This window comes from Carassius gibelio, chromosome B7, assembly GCF_023724105.1.
Source record: "Carassius gibelio isolate Cgi1373 ecotype wild population from Czech Republic chromosome B7, carGib1.2-hapl.c, whole genome shotgun sequence".
Classification (NCBI taxonomy): Eukaryota; Metazoa; Chordata; class Actinopteri; order Cypriniformes; family Cyprinidae; genus Carassius; species Carassius gibelio.
In genome coordinates, this window is record NC_068402.1 from 4,093,449 (window position 1) to 4,113,165 (window position 19,717).

Below are 19,717 nucleotides of genomic sequence, written 5' to 3' on the forward strand. Positions count from 1 at the left end.
TTTGCAGAAACAATTTTATGCTGAGTTCACACTGCACAATTGTATACAATAGAAAGAATCGCTGACAACTCTGGTCTGCAAAGTATGTTCACAACAAAATACAGGCAAGAAGTGATAAGGAAATGGAAATAAAAATATTCATTAGCTCATTAGAATTCACTTAAGACAGATAATCAATCTTTGCAGACAAGATCTTACTTTTCCTTTAGAGAAATCACCCAGTCGTCAGCAGGATTGAGACATGTCTTTCCATTCTTCAGTGTAGCACTGTAAGAAACAAATCAAAGTCTACATTATCGAAGTGTCTACAATAATTGCAAATAGTCTTCCTTGTTGTTAGAAGATATTTACACAAATAACTCCACCCTTCATGTGTGCTTGGACTTGGCATCGAATCTGAGTTTGAATCCCCTTTTGTTGAATTTGTTCTTCTCCCTTTTCCCATGTCATATCATATCATATTATATCAGAAAGGCATTTATTTTTAATAAAAATTAAGAGAATATTTGAAGTGGAAATAAAGGTCCTCATGGGTGTTTATAGGTAAGGGTAGAGAGGGCTTTATTGGTTTAAAAAGATGGCATCAAAACTATGAAGTATCAAAACGATGAAATATGATGCCACATTTTTATGAAATATCATTTTAATAAAAACGATATTTACACTCAATACATTATTACTGCATACTGCTTCATAATTTACTAAAATAATGAGGAGGATATCTGTCATAATTGCATGAAGGAAAAAAAAAAATCGCTAGCGGAAGTGCAACTGTCTGAGAGTGCAAGTCTGAGAATGCAAGTCTGAGAGTGCAAGTGCAAGTCTGCAGCCAGACCCTCTTGGTTCATCTGCGATAATGAACGCGATATGGCGTAGCTTGTCAGCGGCTCTGTCTATTAAATGCCACTCCAATTATAAGCAGGGGATGGCGATTTTAGCGGTGATTACGGAAGCAGCTTTACTGATTAGATGCGCATGATCATATCGTTAGATATATCGCCCAGCCCTACCTTCCCTGATAAGAGAGGTCTGGTATGTGTGGTTTGTTTGAAGACCAAGACAAACATCCTTGAATGTTAAGGATTTGGTTATCTCCTTTTATACAGTTTACTTTAAATTTTTCATATTTAAATTATTTATAATGTTGTTTATTTTGAATGTGTATTGTTTAATCGCTAGATTTTGTTTATTTTTATTAGTTTGTAGATTTGTGGTAATGAGTACTTTTATTTTGAAATTCATCCACTTAAGCGTATATATTGTTGCGTGCTCAAAGCATTGTAGTAATGAGCGCAGCTATGGCGCACATGGTTGATTCATCCAAAGGCATACGGTTAAATTGAACTTCAAGGAATTAGCTCCTGGTTTAAGTGGAGAATAAGGTAAAAATTGACTAATATGTATAGTTTTGGATTTCTTGTTTTATGTAGTGTAATAATGGGTATTAGTTTGTATGGGATTTGATATATGTTTGTTTCATGGTTTATTTATATTATGTTTTGTTTGTTTTCATGTAAAGCTCTTAGGGTGATTTCGTGATGTCTTATGGCACTTAACGGTGAATACTGCAAATCTACGGTGATCTTTAATAAAGCTTATTTCACTAGCTAGGACCACGCCACAAACCAGCTATGCAACTGGGGAAGAGTAGAAAGAGGATGAAGGGGTCAAGGGAATGGGATGATGGTCAGGTTGATCAGAGAATCTTGAATTGATGGCTCAGGGAGACTCAGGGTGGGGGTACCGTCTCTAGCGTATATTTAGGACAGACAATGAGGACACCCAAAGTTGGGAAGAGTTGAGATATGTCAGCTCAGTAAGCCTGTTCGTACGGAGAGGATGCGGAGGCTGATTAATTCAGGCGTTAGATGGTTAACGTGGGTTTCTGTTTTTCGAAAGCCTTTAAATATGAATGTGTTGGAAAGAGAGAAGCTGGGCAATCGCAGCCAGTGGTTATTCGAAGGAATAGTTGATCCCTCAAGTAGGTTTAAATGCATGTGGGGATCTGAGGAAGGAATGAGAGTGAGATTTTAAGTTGAAGATATACAGTGGGTCAGTTGATGGGAAGGAAGCTTTGAGACGGTTCCGGCCGGAGAGGTATCGTGAAGATCATGCTTGGAGCAAGGCAATTAAAAATGGCTTCTTGGGAAGCCTATTTGGTGTTTGGTCAGTGGTATGACCGGCGAGAGATGCATGTTTATTCCGGAGCCAAGTCTAACTTCTGGAATGGGAAACGAGACGAGAGTCGGTTTACGAGATTAAGGAGTCATGGTATAGGAGTTGCTCGGAGGAGGAGTTGTTGTTGAGTAGATTAAGTTGGCCTATGCATGAATTGCATAACTGCCAAACATAATCATCCCTTGTTTATGTTTCCAATTTCTACTGCATCGTCTGAGCAGATGAGTAGAATCTGACTATTCAAACCCCCAAGGAGTTTCTCACGTGGCTCCATCACGGAATGCACAGGTGTGGAGGCGCCTGTAGAAGATAGGCGGCCCTGACAGTGGCTGAAGAAAGGATGATGGGATGAAAGGATGTCTTGAGTGGGGGAGGGGTTGAGGATGAGAGGGTATGGGAGGGGGAGGGGGTAGGGAAGGTAGGTAGAGAGGGATGGTGGAAGAAGGGATGTTGGGATGAGCAGATAGGAGGGGGAGGAGGTAGGGAAGGTAGGGAGAGAGAAAGGGTGGAAGAAAGGATGTTGGGATGAGAGGATAGGAGGGAGAGGAGTTAGGGAAGGTAGGGACAGAGGAAGGGTGGAAGAAGGGATGTTGGGATGAGAGGATAGGAGGGGGAGGAGGTAGGGAAGGTAGGGAGAGAGGAAGGGTGGAAGAAGGGATGTTGGGATGAAAGGATGCTTGTGAGTGGGGTGTGTTGCAAGATGCAGGGAGGGGTTGAAATGGAAAGAGGTTTGGAAATGGAATTGGAGATTGAAGGAGACCGGCTGGTCTGTGTGAGCAACAGTAAAGAACATGCAATTCTCAATAGGTCGCTTGATCACCGGAAGCCCCACCTTCTGAATGAAGAGCCAAACGCTGCAGGTCACTGGAGTTGCTATTAGAAGCTTCCTGGTTGCTATAGAAACAGTCAGCAGTCTTAAACATGCACTTAGGACTGTGCGCTCTCACTGACTAATCTTAGCCTGAATAAGGTAACAATGCTGTTGTTAGGAGCATGTTCATCCACTTGAGGAGCTGCTGAGGCTGCCGTTCCGCTGAGGTCTAGGTGGAGCGAATGTAAACTGTGTGATCGTTCACCTGAGGCTCTGCTGTGGTGGTGTTGCTGCTGTAGCGGAATGATCGTTTATGTGAGGCACTGCTGTTGAAGCTGTATGATCGTTTCGCCTGAGGCACTGGTGGTGGTGCTGCTGGAGCTGTAGGATCATTTCACCTGAAGCGCTGATGGCGGTGCTTTTGTAGCTGAATGATCAATTCGCCCGAGGTACTGCTGGCAGAGTTGTAGTTGCTGTATGATAATTTCACCTGGCGGTGCTGTTGTAACCAAATTATCGTTCCTCCTGGGGCACTGCTGGCGGTGCTGTTGTAGCTGATTGTTTCACCTGAGGCGCTGCTGGTGGAGCTGTTGTAGCTGTATGATCATTCCACCTGAGGCGCTGGTGGCGGTGCTGTTGTAGCTGTATGATCATTCCACCTGAGGCGCTGATGGCGTTGCTGTTGTAGCTGTATGATCGTTCCACCTGAGGCGCTGATGGCGTTGCTGTTGTAGCTGTATGATCGATTCGCCTGAGGCGCTGGTGGCGGAGCTTTTGTAGCTGTATGATCATTCCACCTGAGGCGCTGATGGCGGTGCTGTTGTAGCTGTATGATCGTTTCGCCTGAGGCACTGGTGGCAGTGCTGCTGTAGCTGTATGATCGATTCGCCTGAGGCGCTGGTGGAGGTGCTGTTGTAGCTGTATGATCGTTCCACCTGAGGCGCTGGTGGCGGTGCTGTTGTAGCTGTATGATCGTTCCACCTGAGGCGCTGATGGGGGTGCTGATGTAGCTGTATGATCGTTCCACCTGAGGCGCTAATGGTGGTGCTGTTGTAGCTGGATGATCGATTCGCCTGAGGCGCTGGTTGCGGAGCTGTTGTAGCTGAATGATCGTTCCACCTGAGGCGCTGATGACGGTGCTGATGTAGCTGTATGATCGTTTTGCCTGAGGCGCTGGTGGAGGTGCTGTTGTAGCTGTATGATCGTTCCACCTGAGGCGCTGATGTCGGTGCTGTTGTAGCTAAATGATCACTTCACCTGAGGCGCTTCTGGTGGTGCTGTAGTTAACTGCAGGCTCGACCTCTGGGCACTGTAGAGGTGGTGCTGTTGTCAGTTGTGAGGTCATCCATCTGAAGTACCACTGTGGTGGTGGCAGTGGTGATAGCTGCAGATTTAACAATGCTATTTGGGCAGAACTAACAACATTATGACACGGTGCTTGTCAGATTAGTTAGATAATTAGAAACACAGGGCAATATTCCTGTAAACAGATGAAGTTAGGGTGGAAAAAAGGATGTTGGGATGAAAGGATGTTTGTGAGTGGGGCGTGTTGCAAGATGCGGGTGGGGGGGGGGGGAGGGGGGTTGGGAGGTAGAGAATGAAAAGAAGATTTAAATAGAATTGGAGGCTGAAGGGATACCGGCTGGTCTGCATGAGTGAAGACTAAAGAATACAGAAGACATGTCACTCCTTTAGTTTTGGGTGGCGTGAGGGACAGTGAATGGGCATCTGGAATTTAAAAGTAGCTGTAGCAAATTATTAGAAAACACGGAGCCGTATTTCTGATAGCATATGAGGCTATTTGTCATGGCAAAATCAGTTAATACATAAAATCAATCTGTGCACAAGTCTTTAATACATACGAGTCAAGGGGGGAACAATTTAGACTGTTCAATTTGAGCAGTCTGCATGTCTTTGGGCTGTGAGCCGTATTGCTTTAATCAGCTGAAAGGAAGGGTATAGGAATGGATGTTGGGATAAAAGGATGTTTGTGAGAGGAGTTATGAACGAAATGTGAGCATAGAGAAGAGAGATCGGTTGAATGAAAGTAGGTGGAATTACGTCTTGCCTGCCGCTAGGGGGCGCTGTGGTTTGATGCTGTGGAGGAGAATTCACGTGACGTCACGTGTGACGGAGAGTAGAGTTGCCGGAAGTGCTGGGGGGCTCAAAGTTTGTTATGACAGAAGTTTAATTGAACTCAATATAGTTGAAATAACTGTTTGTTATCTGCACGATTGAACTGGATACCTTGGATTTAAGGGCGTGTTGAAGGCGACCCGTGGTTCAGTTGTCCTCGGCTCTGGATTCTAGAAGACGTGCAATGAGAGCGTTGAGAAAGCGTGAGCGAGCGGCCGCGACGGGAGCGGGAATTCAGTTTCGGCGTTCACCGCGCTAATGAAGATGGCAAATTCGGCCCGCGGATCTCACTGACGGAGAGCAAGGAGGTTGGGCTCAGGACCCGCCTGAGATGAGGGTGTGAGTGGGTGCTCGAGGCCCAGAATGTGGATGATCCAACGCGAATGCTCTGAAAGAGACTGTGATCAGAATGATGAGAGGTGATCGTCGAGTGTCGTCAGTGACGATGAATCAAACAGCGCGCCGTTCAGACCAGGGAAGTACACCTGTCCTTCTCGAGAACGAGACTAGCAGAGTGGTGTGACGTGGCCCGGTATATATGGAGGTTTGGAAGTCAGGTGATTGTTTGAGGCGTGGCCCTGCTCCCGAACTTTAGTTAACCTCACTTAACCCCATTATGAATCATCAGTGAAACATTTTTAAGCCAGGAAGCTACATTGAACGACCCATAACTTAAATTTGCTTGCTTAATGAAGCTAAAGAATAATTGGCTCCCATTTCATATGAGCTTCATTTCATTTTGGTATTTATGGCTCTTTTGAATTTGGTGTAATGACTTGTACACTGCAGCCCCTGATTGCGTCTGCCAGAGCAATGTTCATTCTGTATTATTTTATGTAGTTTTGTCCTGTGCCACTAGGGGGCTGTATGTGTTTTGTGGCCTAGCTGATCTCGGGTTAGCCCGGGTACACTGTAAAAAATACTGATGCAAAAAGTTGTACAAATGAGGAAATACATGTTGGCTTAACATAATGGTTGTGTCAAAAAAGAAAAATATGTTTAGTCAATGATTGCATGATTTCCATGACTGTTACATTATCTTATTTACATGGATTGTACATGGAACCTCGGTGAGATTTTGATTACGGTGCTATTTTATTGTTTCAGTTGGTATGGATAACAAAATGGGCAAAGCAGTCAACTGAGATCAACATGTATGCATTAGAAAAATATTTTGGTGTAGTATTAATCTGTTTTTCTTGTATCATATAGCTCCGTTTGACTCATTTGGCTCATTTCACCATTGGTTAATCTTGAACAGCCTCATGAAAATCACCTGACATGCTTTTGGTCAATATAACTGAACAAAAAACAGCCAACGAGCGCACAGCATGTTTGAGATCTATTTTAGGACTGTTAGAAAACCACTCTCAGTATCTAACCCAAGTAGACTCTGGGAATGTTATTAACAGTCTTAAAGGGATACCCCACTGACATTCTTCTAAATATCTTCCTTTCTGTTCAGCAGAAGAAAGAAATTCATACAGGTTTGAAACAACATGAGGGTGAGAATATGATGACAGAACTTTCATTTTTCAGTGGAGTATCTCTCTAAGGGATCTGTAGACTTGCTGCACTTGTTAGCTGATTATCCCCAGCAGATCTCAATTTAAACAGCTGAGTCTTTAGTCATTTTCAAAAAAGTGCTTTTTTCCCCAGCACTTGACCAACTAATACTAGCAATTACCTTTCCTATTCTATTCTTAAAAACAACAACAAAAGCAAAACAAATGTGTACTGTGCTAGACTAACTGAGACTTGTCATGGCACTTGTATACTGTTATTGTTCTCTTGTTAGTCTGATTGCTTCTTTTGTTCTCATTTGTAAGTGATGATTAAATGTAAATGTAAATATACAGATGCATCTCAATAAATAAGAATGTCAAAATAAATGAGTTAATTTCACTGAAAGTTAATTTCAGTAATTCAACTCAAATTGTGAAAATCGTGTATTAAATTCACTGCACACAGACTGAAGTAGTTTAAGTCTTTGGCTCTTTTAATTGTGATTATTTGGCTCACATTTAATAAAAACCACCAAATCACAATCTCAACCTATTAGAATATGGTGACATGCTAATCAATTCAAAACACCTGCAAAGGTTTCCTGAGCCTTCAAAATCGTCTTTCAGTTTGGTTCTCTAGGCTACACAATCATGGGAAAGACTGCTGATCTGACAGTTGTCCAGAAGACAATAATTGACACTCAACGAGCCACAAACATTAATTGCCAAAAAAGCTGGCTGTTCACAGAGTGCTGAATCCAAGCATGTTAACAGAAAGTTGAGTGGAAGGAAAAAGTGTGGAGAAAAAAAATGCACAACCAACAGAGAGTTGCAGCCTTATGAAGATTGTCAAGCAAAATCGATTCAAGAATTTGAGTGAACGTTACAAGGAATGGGCTGAGGCTGGAGTCAAGGCATAAAGAGCCACCATACACAGACGTGTCAAGGAATTTGGATACAGTTGTAATTCGGGATGCACCAGTATCGGGCCCGATACTGAGCTCCTGTACTCGTACTCGTTAAAATGCCCCGATACCAAACACCGATACCACATAGCATGTGATAAGTGCTATATTCAGACAAAGAGACACAGACAACAAAAAGCAGAAAGCAGAATGGAGTAATTAGAGATTAAGGTTGTCTATTTAGGATATCTCTGCAATAAATATAATGTTAAACATTCAGTATAAATGCATGTACAGCTGACGTGCGTGAGCTGATAAAGCACAATGAGTGGATTGAGCGTGCAGTGGCAGAGATGCGCAAGCTTGTCGGGTGAACATACATTTCATCACTGGAAAGTTTGTAGTTCGCTCGGATATGTCAAAAACAAGTTAAATAATGCACAAGTTACTTAATGGTAGGGAGGGAGAGAGAGAACACTCGCGCACTTCTGTTGTGTGTGTGTGTGCTCGTTTTTGTGACCTATCAGGACACAACTCTGTATAATGACATGGTATGACACAGGTCTTACAAGGAGAGGGTGACTTATGAGGACATAACCCATGTCCCCATTTTTCAAAATGCTTGGAAATCATACAGAATTTGTTTTTTTGGAAAGTAAAAATGCACAAAGTTTCCTGTGAGGGTTAGGGTTAGGGTTGGTGTAGGGCCATATAATATACAGTTTGTACAGTATAAAAACCATTACACCTATGGGATGTTGCCACTTCTCACAAAAACAAACGTGTGTGTGTGTGTGAGAGAGAGAGAGAGAGAGAGAGAGAGAGAGAGAGAGCAAGATGGTCTTTGATATTCAATCACTTATATGCATATGGATTAAAACTAAGAAGACAATTTATAGGCGCATTTACTATAAACATTGTTTATTTTCAACCTTAGGCATACATGACTTTCTGGCAGAAATGAACCTAGCAGCCTGTGTGTAATGTGCTCGGCAGTACGTTACTACTGTCCCTCTCGTTCTGCAACAGTACAAATACATTGCACAAGTGGTTCCTTTCATTATTACAGCAAAGCGCGTCATTACAGTAATAAGTCACTGCAATGGAGCAGCTCTAATGCTATTAAATTACAGGTGAAGAACCACAGAGCAAAAAATAAATAAAATAATAACAAAGAAAGTAACAAAAACTTGTAAAATACATTTTAATGGGCATAATTAATTGTGAAATTAACCAAAGGATATACAGTCAAACCAAAAACCAGCTATAATTTTATTCTTTTTTTTTTTTTTTTTTTAGTGGGTGTAGGACACTATAGTTCATTTATATAAGTAAGGTTAGCAAAATAAAGTAAACTGTGAAAAATTATACCCAAGAAATTCTTAAAACAGTGGACTACCAGTAAATCAAATTTGGGACCAAAATGTTTTCAGACCAAGTCTGCAAGCACCTGGATGACAGCATGGCAAGGAGACTACAGGCAATCATTAATGTTTGCCTGACTAAGTATTGAGAGTTGTGTAAATATTGTCATACTAACAGCTGTCTGAATATATATATATTCAAAAGAGATTAAACTGTGATAATGTAGTGTTATAGGTGAGTACTGAATACATTTTGGTTTGACTGTATCTACTTAATTAAGTTAACCACCTAACATTATACATACTCGTTTGGTTTCTCTACCCAATATAAAAAAAATGTACAAATGCAATAAAAATATCGGTAATCGGTATCAGCAAGTACCAAAAATAAAAGTATCGTATCAGGCGAGTATTGGAAAAAGCGGTATCGATGCATCCCTAGTTGTAATATTCCTCTTGTTTAGCCACTCCTGAGGCCATCTTACCTGGGCTAAGAAGAAGAAGAACTGGACTGTTCGTACAATGGTCCAAAGTCCTCTTTTCAGTTGAGTGAAAGTTTTGTATTTCATTTGGAAACCAAGGTCCTAGAGTCTGGAGGAAGGGTGAGGAAGCTCATAGCCCAAGTTGTTTGAAGTCCAGTGTTAACTTTCCACAGTCTGTGATGATTTGGGGTACAATGTCATCTGCTGGTGTTGGTCCATTGTGTTTTTTGAAAACCAAAGTCAAACCAAGAAATTTTGGAGCACTTTGTGCTTCCTTCTGCTGACCAGGTTTTTGAAGAAGCTGATTTCATTTTCCAGCAGGATTTGGCACCTGCCCACACTGCCAATAGCAGGAAAATGAGAAACAAGAGACCAAACAATGCAGATGAGCTGAAGGCCACTGTAAAATAAAGCTGGGCTTCCAGACCACTTCAGCAGTACCACAAACTGATCACCTCCATGTCACGCCGAATTGAGGCAGTAATTAAAGCAAAAGGAGCCCCTACCAAGTATAGAAAACATGTACAGTAAATGAACATACTTTCAAGTAAGCCAACAGTTCACTAAAACAATGTTTTATTTTTATTGGTTTTACGAAGTATTTTGAGAAACAAAGTAATTTGTTGAGATTGTGATTTGGTGGGTTTTTGTTAAATGTGAGCCTAAATCATCACAATGAAAAGAACCAAAGACTTAAAATACTTCAGTCTGTGTGCATTTAATTTATTTAATACACAAGTTTCACAATTTGAGCTGAATTATTAAAATAGATTTTCACAACATTCTAATTCATTGAGAAGCGCCCGTAAATATAAAGTAACCTCATGGGGCGCAATAAGCGGAATGAGGAATGGGAACACCCCTGCCTGCCAAAATATGATGTTCTTTGGAAAGATTGATGAGTATTGAACATCAATAGGTCTTATAGAACTAGATCAGTTGTTCCCAAATATTTCCATTTCATGTCCCACTAGACAAGCATAATCTATTTCATGACCAGTGTTGTTTTTGGCAGCCCTTTTAGTTTTAGTCTTAGTCTTAGTCTTTTGGACGAAAATGCTTTTTAGTTTTAGTCACATTTTAGTCACTTATAAACTTGATAGTTTTAGTCAACGAAAACACAAAAAGGTTTTAGTCAAGTTTTAGTCAATTTTAGTAAAAAAACAAAAAAGTAGTCTTTAACAAATTAATTTAGATTAAAAAGTATTGGAAATGGACTTAGGTTTGACAGGTTGTAACGAGTGTTGCAATTCATGAAACAACAGTTAACCTTAAAAGCTTTGCATTATAAACTAGACTTTCTCATTTATGGAGATGCAGTGCTGCCAAGCTGTACTTCATGGTCGCATTGGGCAGAAACCTTTTATCCACATATTTCAAGTTTTTTTCCATGAATTGATGCTCTTCTAAAATTTCAGCACATTGCCTATCTTCACCAGTAATCACAGTTATAAAGGAAGGGTTTAAAGTTTAAACAGCAAAAAACTTTGAGCTACTACAACATTACACACAGATAAAGTGGTTACAGTGGAATCACTGTTTTACTCCAAAAAAAGCCAGGAATAAAAACATTCTTACTTTGGCAATTGGGGCTTTATTTGAGAAATTGCTAAAGTGCAATGAACAACGTGCCCAAAATATAAGCTATTGAGGAACACATACTTATGCTCTACAACTTGTGCTTCAACTTGTCTGCCAGTGCAACAACAAGATGCATATTATTTGTAAACACAAACACCATACAACCCTGTCTAATAAAAGTGACAAACATTCAGGGATGCAAACACATGTATGGTTTAAAAAGAGAGAGTTATCGAAGCCCTCACCCCGCAGAAAATATCACAATTTTATATTTTCATATGGATGTCAAGAGCTAAGAAGTGTATGTATTTATATAGCCTACACCAGTGGTTCCCAACCTTTTTCAACTCGCGGCCCACACAACCAAACACATATGTTTGCGCGGCCCACTTCAAAAAAATTAACTGACCCCGCTATTGTTGGGTTAATAACTTAGTACTCAGAAGCTAGATTTTAAACTATATTTATTGAATAAACTACGGCTGTGCGATATGAAAAAAAAAAAAAAAAAAAAAACATCACGATTTTTTTGATCAATTTTGCAATTGTGCTTTTACAGTCATAAATGCATTCAGGATTAATTTGAAACATATTTCCAAAAGAAAACCAATCAGAGCTTTATCAAAAAGTTGTAACATCTCTAGAACAGACATAAGTCAAAATTATCACTATAGTGAAGATGTAAAAAAAATTTATAGACTTTATACTGTATACAGGGACTTTTTTTTCTTTTTTGCCATGTATTGTTCATAGAGCTCATTAATTGTAGCGGTGCCTCAGGTGTTTGCAGTGTGTATACAGTATGTGTATGCGGTCAGCAGTGAGAGCACATAAATATAACGCGAAAGCACATTAAAATAATGCACGAGTGCGAATCTCTCTGTTCGCAGCAGATTTCCTTTGCTCTGTCACAAAACCGGTCGTGCTTGCTCAGATACACGCTGCTTTGCGAGGAGAGAGTGTGCACACTTAAAACGTGTCTCCTCTCACTTAAACTGCATCCTGTTCACTAACAAATTCACTCTATGCTCATGTGTTAGACATGAATTATTTTCGCACGTTTTTATTTCTAGCCTTTTACCGCAGTGAGAACGCTCTGATCCGTCAACATTGGCTCAGAAAAAAGGCGCATCACAGACAGTGTGTGAACCTGGAGTTAGGCATATGCGCACGCTCAAATCTTGATTTTAGGACGTTTTCTTTTAATCGCACAGCCCTAGACTGGAAATGAACAGAAAATAACTGGCGGCCCGCCTGCAATAGTGGGCCGCGGACCACAGGTTGAAAACCACTGGCCTACACTACACACATTTAAAAGTACTTGCATTCCCGCCCCAAGTGCAGCCCCACCTCGATCTGCTTCTCCAAAACAGGCAGAAATGATATGCATTGTGAACGTCAGACTTATAATCATTTTCGTTTTGTCTAGTCTCGTCAACGAAAACTCGAAAACGTCTCGTCATGTTTTAGTCACATTAGAGCCATTTTTAGCTAGTCATTGTCGCGTTATCGTCATAAAAAAAAGGTGCGTCGACGAAATCATTTCGGTGTAGTCATCGTTGACGAATACAACATTGTTCATGACCCACCAAAATATTTGAGAAAAAAAAAAACTGTTGACATTACTTTAAGCCTAATCTTACTTAAAAGTTTGATGGTAGAAATTAAGTATTTAAGAAAAATAACCATTTCATTTAAGAGTACACCCGAAAAATTTCACTACTAATATTTAAGTTTTAAACCGCTTTCTGTGGTATGGCTAAGAGGAGAGCTGCCAACTTTGCAAAGCCCCAAATCCGAGCCTCCAGCACATCCTGTCAAGCTGTAAAACAGCATTGACCCAGGGTTGGTATAGGTGGCGCCATGACCGATTCCTGCGGAAGCTGGCGGAGATCCTGGAGGAACGCAGGGTGGAATTAGCCAGGGAGCACCCACCACCGACATCAAGACGGATGATCCACTTCGTCAGAGAAGGAGGAGGGGCCCCTACCATTACGCAGCCGCAGAGATCAGTCTTGGCAGGTAGAGCTGTAGTCAAGTCCAGCTTTGTCATGTCCAAGTCAAGTCCAAGTCCAGGACTAGTCGAGACCGAGTCAAGACAGAGTCCAAAGATGTTCAAGTCCAAATCAAGTCCAAATCTTTCGAGTCCAAGTCAAGACCGAGTCCAAATGAGAGAAAAAAGGATCCTCTTCAAGACCACATACTTAACTACTGATAATGTATGTGATGTGAGAGACAGCATATCTCCTATTCTAAGAAAATAATTTTACATTATTATTTGTAATGATCAAAAAGCATGCGCAAATTAAAAACTCTGTAGGACAGGGGTCTCCAAACTAGATTCTGGAGTGCCAATGTCCTGAAAAGTTTAGCTCCAACTGGCCTTAACACACCTATCTGGAATTTTCTAGTGTGTCTAGTAAGAGCTTGATTAGCTGGTTCAAGTGTGTATAATTGGGATTAAAGCTAAACGAGGCGTTACACAAGATCCCGGGCCCTATGCATAGGCAGTCCTGATGGGCCCCCATGCCCCCCACCCATGAAAATATCCAGGTAAAATAAAATATATTTCAGATTCATACTTTTCCAGGGCCCTCTCTTCCTTTGGGGCCCTGGTAATGATTACTGGTTCTACCCGCAGTCCGACCCTGGGAGCTAAACTATAAAGGACACTGGCCCTCTAGAACAGAGTTTGGAGCTGTAAGGTCAAATTATTTTTATGTACTTTATTAACATTTTATTTACTTAATAATGCTGCTTTTGCTGACATTATGTCTGTGGTGAAAAATTTATATGACTGATGCTTTGGCACAGTGCACACACACATGCAAAGCTCAGGATATGACAAATGTGTGCAGTTAAGGCTAAAAGGGATATGTTTGGCTCTACTGGTCATGCGCACATAAATACAGCGACATTTTTGTCATACTGTACTAGTGCTTGCATAGACTAGTCGAGCGCTGTCGGAAACAATCAACTACTCCAGCATGCATTAACCATAATGCATGTAAAGTGTTTGCATGTACGATGTGAATTTTAGGATTACAATATTGCGTGGAGCTGTTATGATATGACCTTATCTACGTTGCATGTAAAAATAAAACATGTAATGTAATAATTAGGGACGGCCTGAAGCCGAATACCTTATTCGGAATGGCATGGATAATGGCTTAAAAAACGAATAACGGACAAGGAATAATTCTGCCTGAATACTCGGCTGAAGCTGAAACAGTCTGGTGTTTGCTAGATAACAGGTGAGCCAGGGGATCAGTGCCAGAAGTGAATGAATGTAAATTTTATGAGAGAAAAGATTGCAAATCAAGCACCGCATTGTTGTCGCCTCTCTGTGCATCTCTCAGAAATCAGAGGATTGCAAGAGTAATTTTACCTATAATAATACATCATACACGTTATATTATTTGTATATATTTAAAAGGCAAATATTTAAAGTTTAGGCTACGATATGATACAAATGAATGGAATAAGCACAGTGCACTCACCAATCAAACAGCTGCACTGCGAGTCTCAGTCTCTCAATAACCAAACCAGTTCTCTCTCAAGAGTAGGCTAATCAGCTTAGATATGGATATATTGTCTACTCGTCCTACATGTTTGCATCTTTATCTTTTGCTGGTTTGTGCGGCACACACACATTTGTTTAGTGAAGTTCACTTAACATTATAGACTCGCTCAAAGTGTTCTGCGTAATGAAAATGTGCGCATTGAAAGGATTCAGTCGTGTTCAGATGATCACTAAACATTTGTCGTGACATCTCTCTGCTTGCATGATAAATATAAAAAGTCATAACAGTCTTATCAAGTAACGTTAAATGTATGACATTGTATCCGAATGCAGATAGGAAAAATTTTGTGATTGTTACAGATAAAAATACTGGGTGTTACATGAAATTGTAAATATGTAAAATTTACATATGTAACGTTAATTGTTGCATAAGGCTATACATTAATAAATGCAAATGGTTTTGTTTTGAAGGAGAAATGTTTTATTTTATTTTTTTGCTGGACTCGGTCGAGACCAACTAGAAGACTTGGCGAGTCCAATGGCCAAGTCCGAGACAAGTCCGAGTGCAAATGCAACGAGTCTGAGACAAGTCCGAGACGATAGAAAAATGTCTCGAGTCCGGAGTCCAAGACCGGACTCGAGTACTACAGCCCTATTGGCAGGCAGTTGCGAGTGGAATCTGAGCGTGGACCTCAACCGGCAGCTCAGATTTCTAACTGAGATCACCACAACCAACCTTCATCCGGACTTCATTCTCTGGTCTGGCACAGCCCGGGCATTAATTTTGGCAGAGCTCACTGTCCCGTGGGAAGGAGGAAAGGAGGCAGCATTTGAAAGGAAAAAAGATTGGTACCTCGACCTCATAGCCGAATGCAGAGAGGTAGGGTGGTCAGCTGTCAGCTATCCGGAGGAAGTCGGCTGCAGGGGTTTCGTGGGAGCATCTACCCAGCGCTTCCTGAAAAGCATGGGAGTTACCGGCCCCAAACTAAGAAAGGCTCTGAAAGACCTGACCAAGGAGGCAGAGTAGGGAAGCTTTTGGTTTTGGTTAAGAAGGAAGGACCAGGCGTGGGGAAAGCATGGTTCCTAGAGCTAGCTGCAGGAGGCGGCAGGGAGACAACCCTGTTGTTGCTCCACCACCGTGATATTTGTGGGATTAATGGAGCGAAACATCAATGAAGGGTGGCTCCCGGCTGATGACCCTGCAGCTACCCGCAATGGCACCGTTGGAGGTGCAACAAGCAGAAATGCTTAGCAGGCAGTCACTTGCCTGTGCTACTATCCAAGTTTTAATTTTTGTTTACAGACGTTAAAATATGTAGTTTCCAAAAAAACGTGAAACAGGGTAATTCCAATGAACTGTAATCTCCGCTGCTGTGTTTTGTTGCAGAAAATGCATTCACGATACTTCCGTGTGTCGGCGAGAACAGAGCACAATCCAACACTTTGTTAGAAAAGTATAAGAAGCAAAGCAGAAAAAATTATACAATAAACAAATGTCTTGTTTTAAAACAAACGAAATGAATGACATTTAGTTCAGGAAGAAATTTATTTTTGCAATGGTTAAATAAATGTTCAGCAATATCTTCAAAAGATTTCAGAACTGTGGCAAATTTTGTTTGGAATAAGGTGCGACCCACCTTGTTCCATCCTGTGACCTATAAGTGGGTCGTGACCCACAGTTTAAAACCCCTGAACTAGATAATTCATCTAGCTGCTTACTTCGCTCTCCATTTTTTATAAGATCAATATGAAATTATTAAAAGGTACACTAACTAATTTTTATCGAAACAAACACACCCATAGGCCACCAGGACCTCACCCATATTTTGAAATCTCCACCCTACATGTACATACACAACCATGGCAATGACAATCACGGTGCACAAGCATGTCCAAACAAAAGCCAACATGGTTGGCTTCAAGTTGACATGAAGCAAAATCAACATTACTCAGAAGAACAAAAACAAAGCAACCTCTACGTCTGATTCTCTCCACAGCTGGAAACCTGCTCCAATATTTACATGGGTCCTACCTCTGGCCTGACTGTAACCATTCTTTTTAATGTTTTGTTTCTCTGATATTTTTCTTGTGTACTCTCTATCTATAGTCGATCTGCTAATATCGGTCCTGTTCATCCAAACTGAGCACTCCTTTCTCTCTGTCATTACAAGACTTTCTAATAGTGTGTCCTGGGACTTGGTCCGAAGCTCAAAAGTGTTTTTCAAAAATTGCTTAGTGAACATTTAAGCCATACAGACAGTATTTTAAAGTCTCCAAAATGGTAGAATAAGCTGTACCCTGAGTGCAATAAAGTTCAAGAAAAGAAGATATATTGAATGAGATAAATTTTAAAAATGTATTATCCCTTAAGAGACCAGAGCTAAAGGGCCATTGGTGATGCTTTGGAGTTGCTTTTAGAAAGCTATAAGTTCAACAGCTGGCGAATGATCAGATACTACTACTATATTTTCATATGAGCAATCCTGAAGATAAAGATCTAGAAAAAAAGGCAAGTGCATCACAATTACTAGTTATGCAGGAAATACTGAATAATCGCTGCCAAGAATTAGAATGACTTATCTGCCCTTATGAGCTGCAATAACTTGTGATCCTGCAAATCGAGTTATGTATGTTATGGACTTCAACTGAAAATGTGATGAACTTGCCCCTTCCAGTCATTTTTCAATTTAAAGAACTAGAAGAAATAATGAATCCAAACCTTATTATGCTTAACTGGATTATTGTAATGTGGGTTTTGTTTCATCTTATCATTAAGTACAAGTTTATTTTAAAGTGCAAAGTTTTAAATGTATTAAATGAGCAAATAAAAATTTAAATAAAATAAAAGAAAGTGTGTCCCATTGGTTAAAAAGTTTATCACACTGACTTGCGGTCTTCAACACTCGGGCCAAATACAGGAAATGCATCCTGTTATTAGAGACATGGTTAAGTGCAAAGATCACACGTGTGGGTATCAGTAGAGATATGCCGTTTAAACTGCATAGTCAACAAAGATCTTTCTGAGAAAAACCAAGATAAAATTTTATTAAGGTTCCAAAGCAAAATAACTAACATTTCCTCCAATTCTTTTCTTAATGATCATTACTATATTAATTATCAGAATATAGGGATTTTTTTATTTGAGCTTTGTTATTATAAATCACAATTGTTAATATAAATGCATAAAAACAACAAACAAACAAAAAACAGCAGAACAAATATAAGAAACAAATAGTGCATGCATTTTTTCATTTAAATCTAAACTAAAGCATTCAAGTAAGAAAACAAATTATCATGTTTAAAAAAAAATAACTTTTGTGTGTTCATTTCAAATAAATTGATTATTAAAATTACAAAAGAAGTTATATTAACATTCATGAGAAAGGTGGCCTAGATATTAAAGACCTACAGTACTGCATGGATCTAATGTAATGTTACATTTCAGGTGTTTTACCCCTACAGTTCCCCAAACGTTCACTTAAGACATAACTAATTATGTTTGCATGAATAGACTCAAATGTAATTTTGTGTATACAGTATGGGTATGTATTGGCTGGTGGAAGCGCCTTTATTTGTGCGATTCATATATTAGTCAGTGGCAGCGCAAGAAGCAATCAGAGAAAAAAGGTACTCCTCTTAGAAAATGTACAAATAAAGATTATTTTCATGCAGTATTTTCACCTCCTAAATTACTACACTACTTTTGCAGTCACAATTATTTTTAATGGTATGATTTACTCAGGCCAATTACCTTTTTTATGACCTTGAAAAAAAGGCTAATAGAGCAAAGGTGGCACTGAAAGGCCAGTAAAAAAAAAACTAGCTGTAGAAAAATATAATGAATTACAAGTCATTTATTATTATTTTTTCTATCCTGCAACTAAGCCTATTTGCAATAAAAAAATATCTTAATAATTAATTTATTTTTTTTATCAAGTATAAATATGCATGTCGGCTTGAGAGACTGTTGACTTGTGTTATTGTTCTCATCTGTGCTATTCTGCAAGTGTCTGAAATTCGCGGCTTTTACTTAATATTTAATAGCGCTCCATTGTGACACTTTCTTACACTAAGCTTAAAGGGGACCAATTATGCAAAATTCACTTTTCCATGTTGCTTGGACATAAATGTGTGTTGGCACTATGTGTACACAACCACCCTATAGTGATAAAAATCCACTCACTCCTATTTTTTAATCCCCCTAAGTAAAAAGTAGCGTCTCCTCCCAACTACCTGTTTCAGCATTGCCTCTAATGTGACGTCAGGTTGACAGACAATGCCGTTTATACACAGAACTGCCCTGAGTGAGTTCACAGCAAGTTGAACAGAGTCCGCCAGTCATGCACTGACGAGAATGTTTCTCAAGCGGTTTAGGTGTTCTGTAGCTGGATGTATGTGTCACGTTACGTGATGGTTGAAACACGGCGAGAGAACCAATTGCAGGTAAGCATGATTTATTTAAGGGATAATCCAGAAAGGTAACAGTCCATGCAGGGTCAAAACCAGAGAATCCAATCGGAACATAAACAGGACACGAACACAGGGCAAGGCAGGGCAGGGCAAGGCAAGGCAAGGCAAGGCAAGGCAAGGCAAGGATGACGGACATGAATAATACACTGACATTAAACAAGGACTCCGTAACACAGACTAAGACAGACTGGGTATTTATACACAGAAGGATAATGAGGAAACAGGAGACAGGAAGTGATCTGGTGACAGACACCGTGAGAAAGGAGGACATCTAGTGGAACCCCAGGGAACACAACCCAGACACTGTGACAGTATGAATCCACATATCTCTCTCTGTTTACTCTCTTGAAATCTGAGCCGCTGAAGATAAGGTGGATTAATTGTGTTTTTGAAGAAGATGCCCCCTCAACTCTAACGAAATTAGTTTATGTCTGTGCGAATCATTTACACCGGGCTGCGTTGTGAATGAGGGTCAGTATTAGAGGTCGACCGATTTATTGGTTTAGACAATTAATTCGCCCCGATATTTGATTGCTGGAACAATTGGTTATCAGCAAAAATCGATCCAGATAGTTTTCCGCTTTTCATCCTTTGCTGGAGCGGCTAATAGTTTCCCATGTTGAGTCCGTAGCTGGAATGGCTGAGAAGGATCTTTTTTCATGACACAGTGCGAGAGCGGCCTCTAGTGCTTGAAATCACTGACAGCACATGCTGTTTGTTTAGACACATACGTGACGCTGCACGCTGAACAGAGTGAGACAC

At 40.2% G+C, this 19,717-nt stretch overlaps 1 protein-coding gene across 1 annotated transcript in view; it reads right to left on the reverse strand.

Moving 5' to 3' along the window:
* Positions 1 to 194: 194 nt before the first annotated feature.
* The window catches only part of LOC127961831 (interleukin-8-like), a 30,069-nt gene continuing 10,546 nt past the window's right edge, over positions 195 to 19,717 (reverse strand). Inside the window, exon 3 of the mRNA XM_052561103.1 lies at positions 195 to 267. Coding sequence (XP_052417063.1) covers positions 195 to 267 — 73 coding nt within the window. The remainder of the gene's footprint in view (positions 268 to 19,717) is intronic.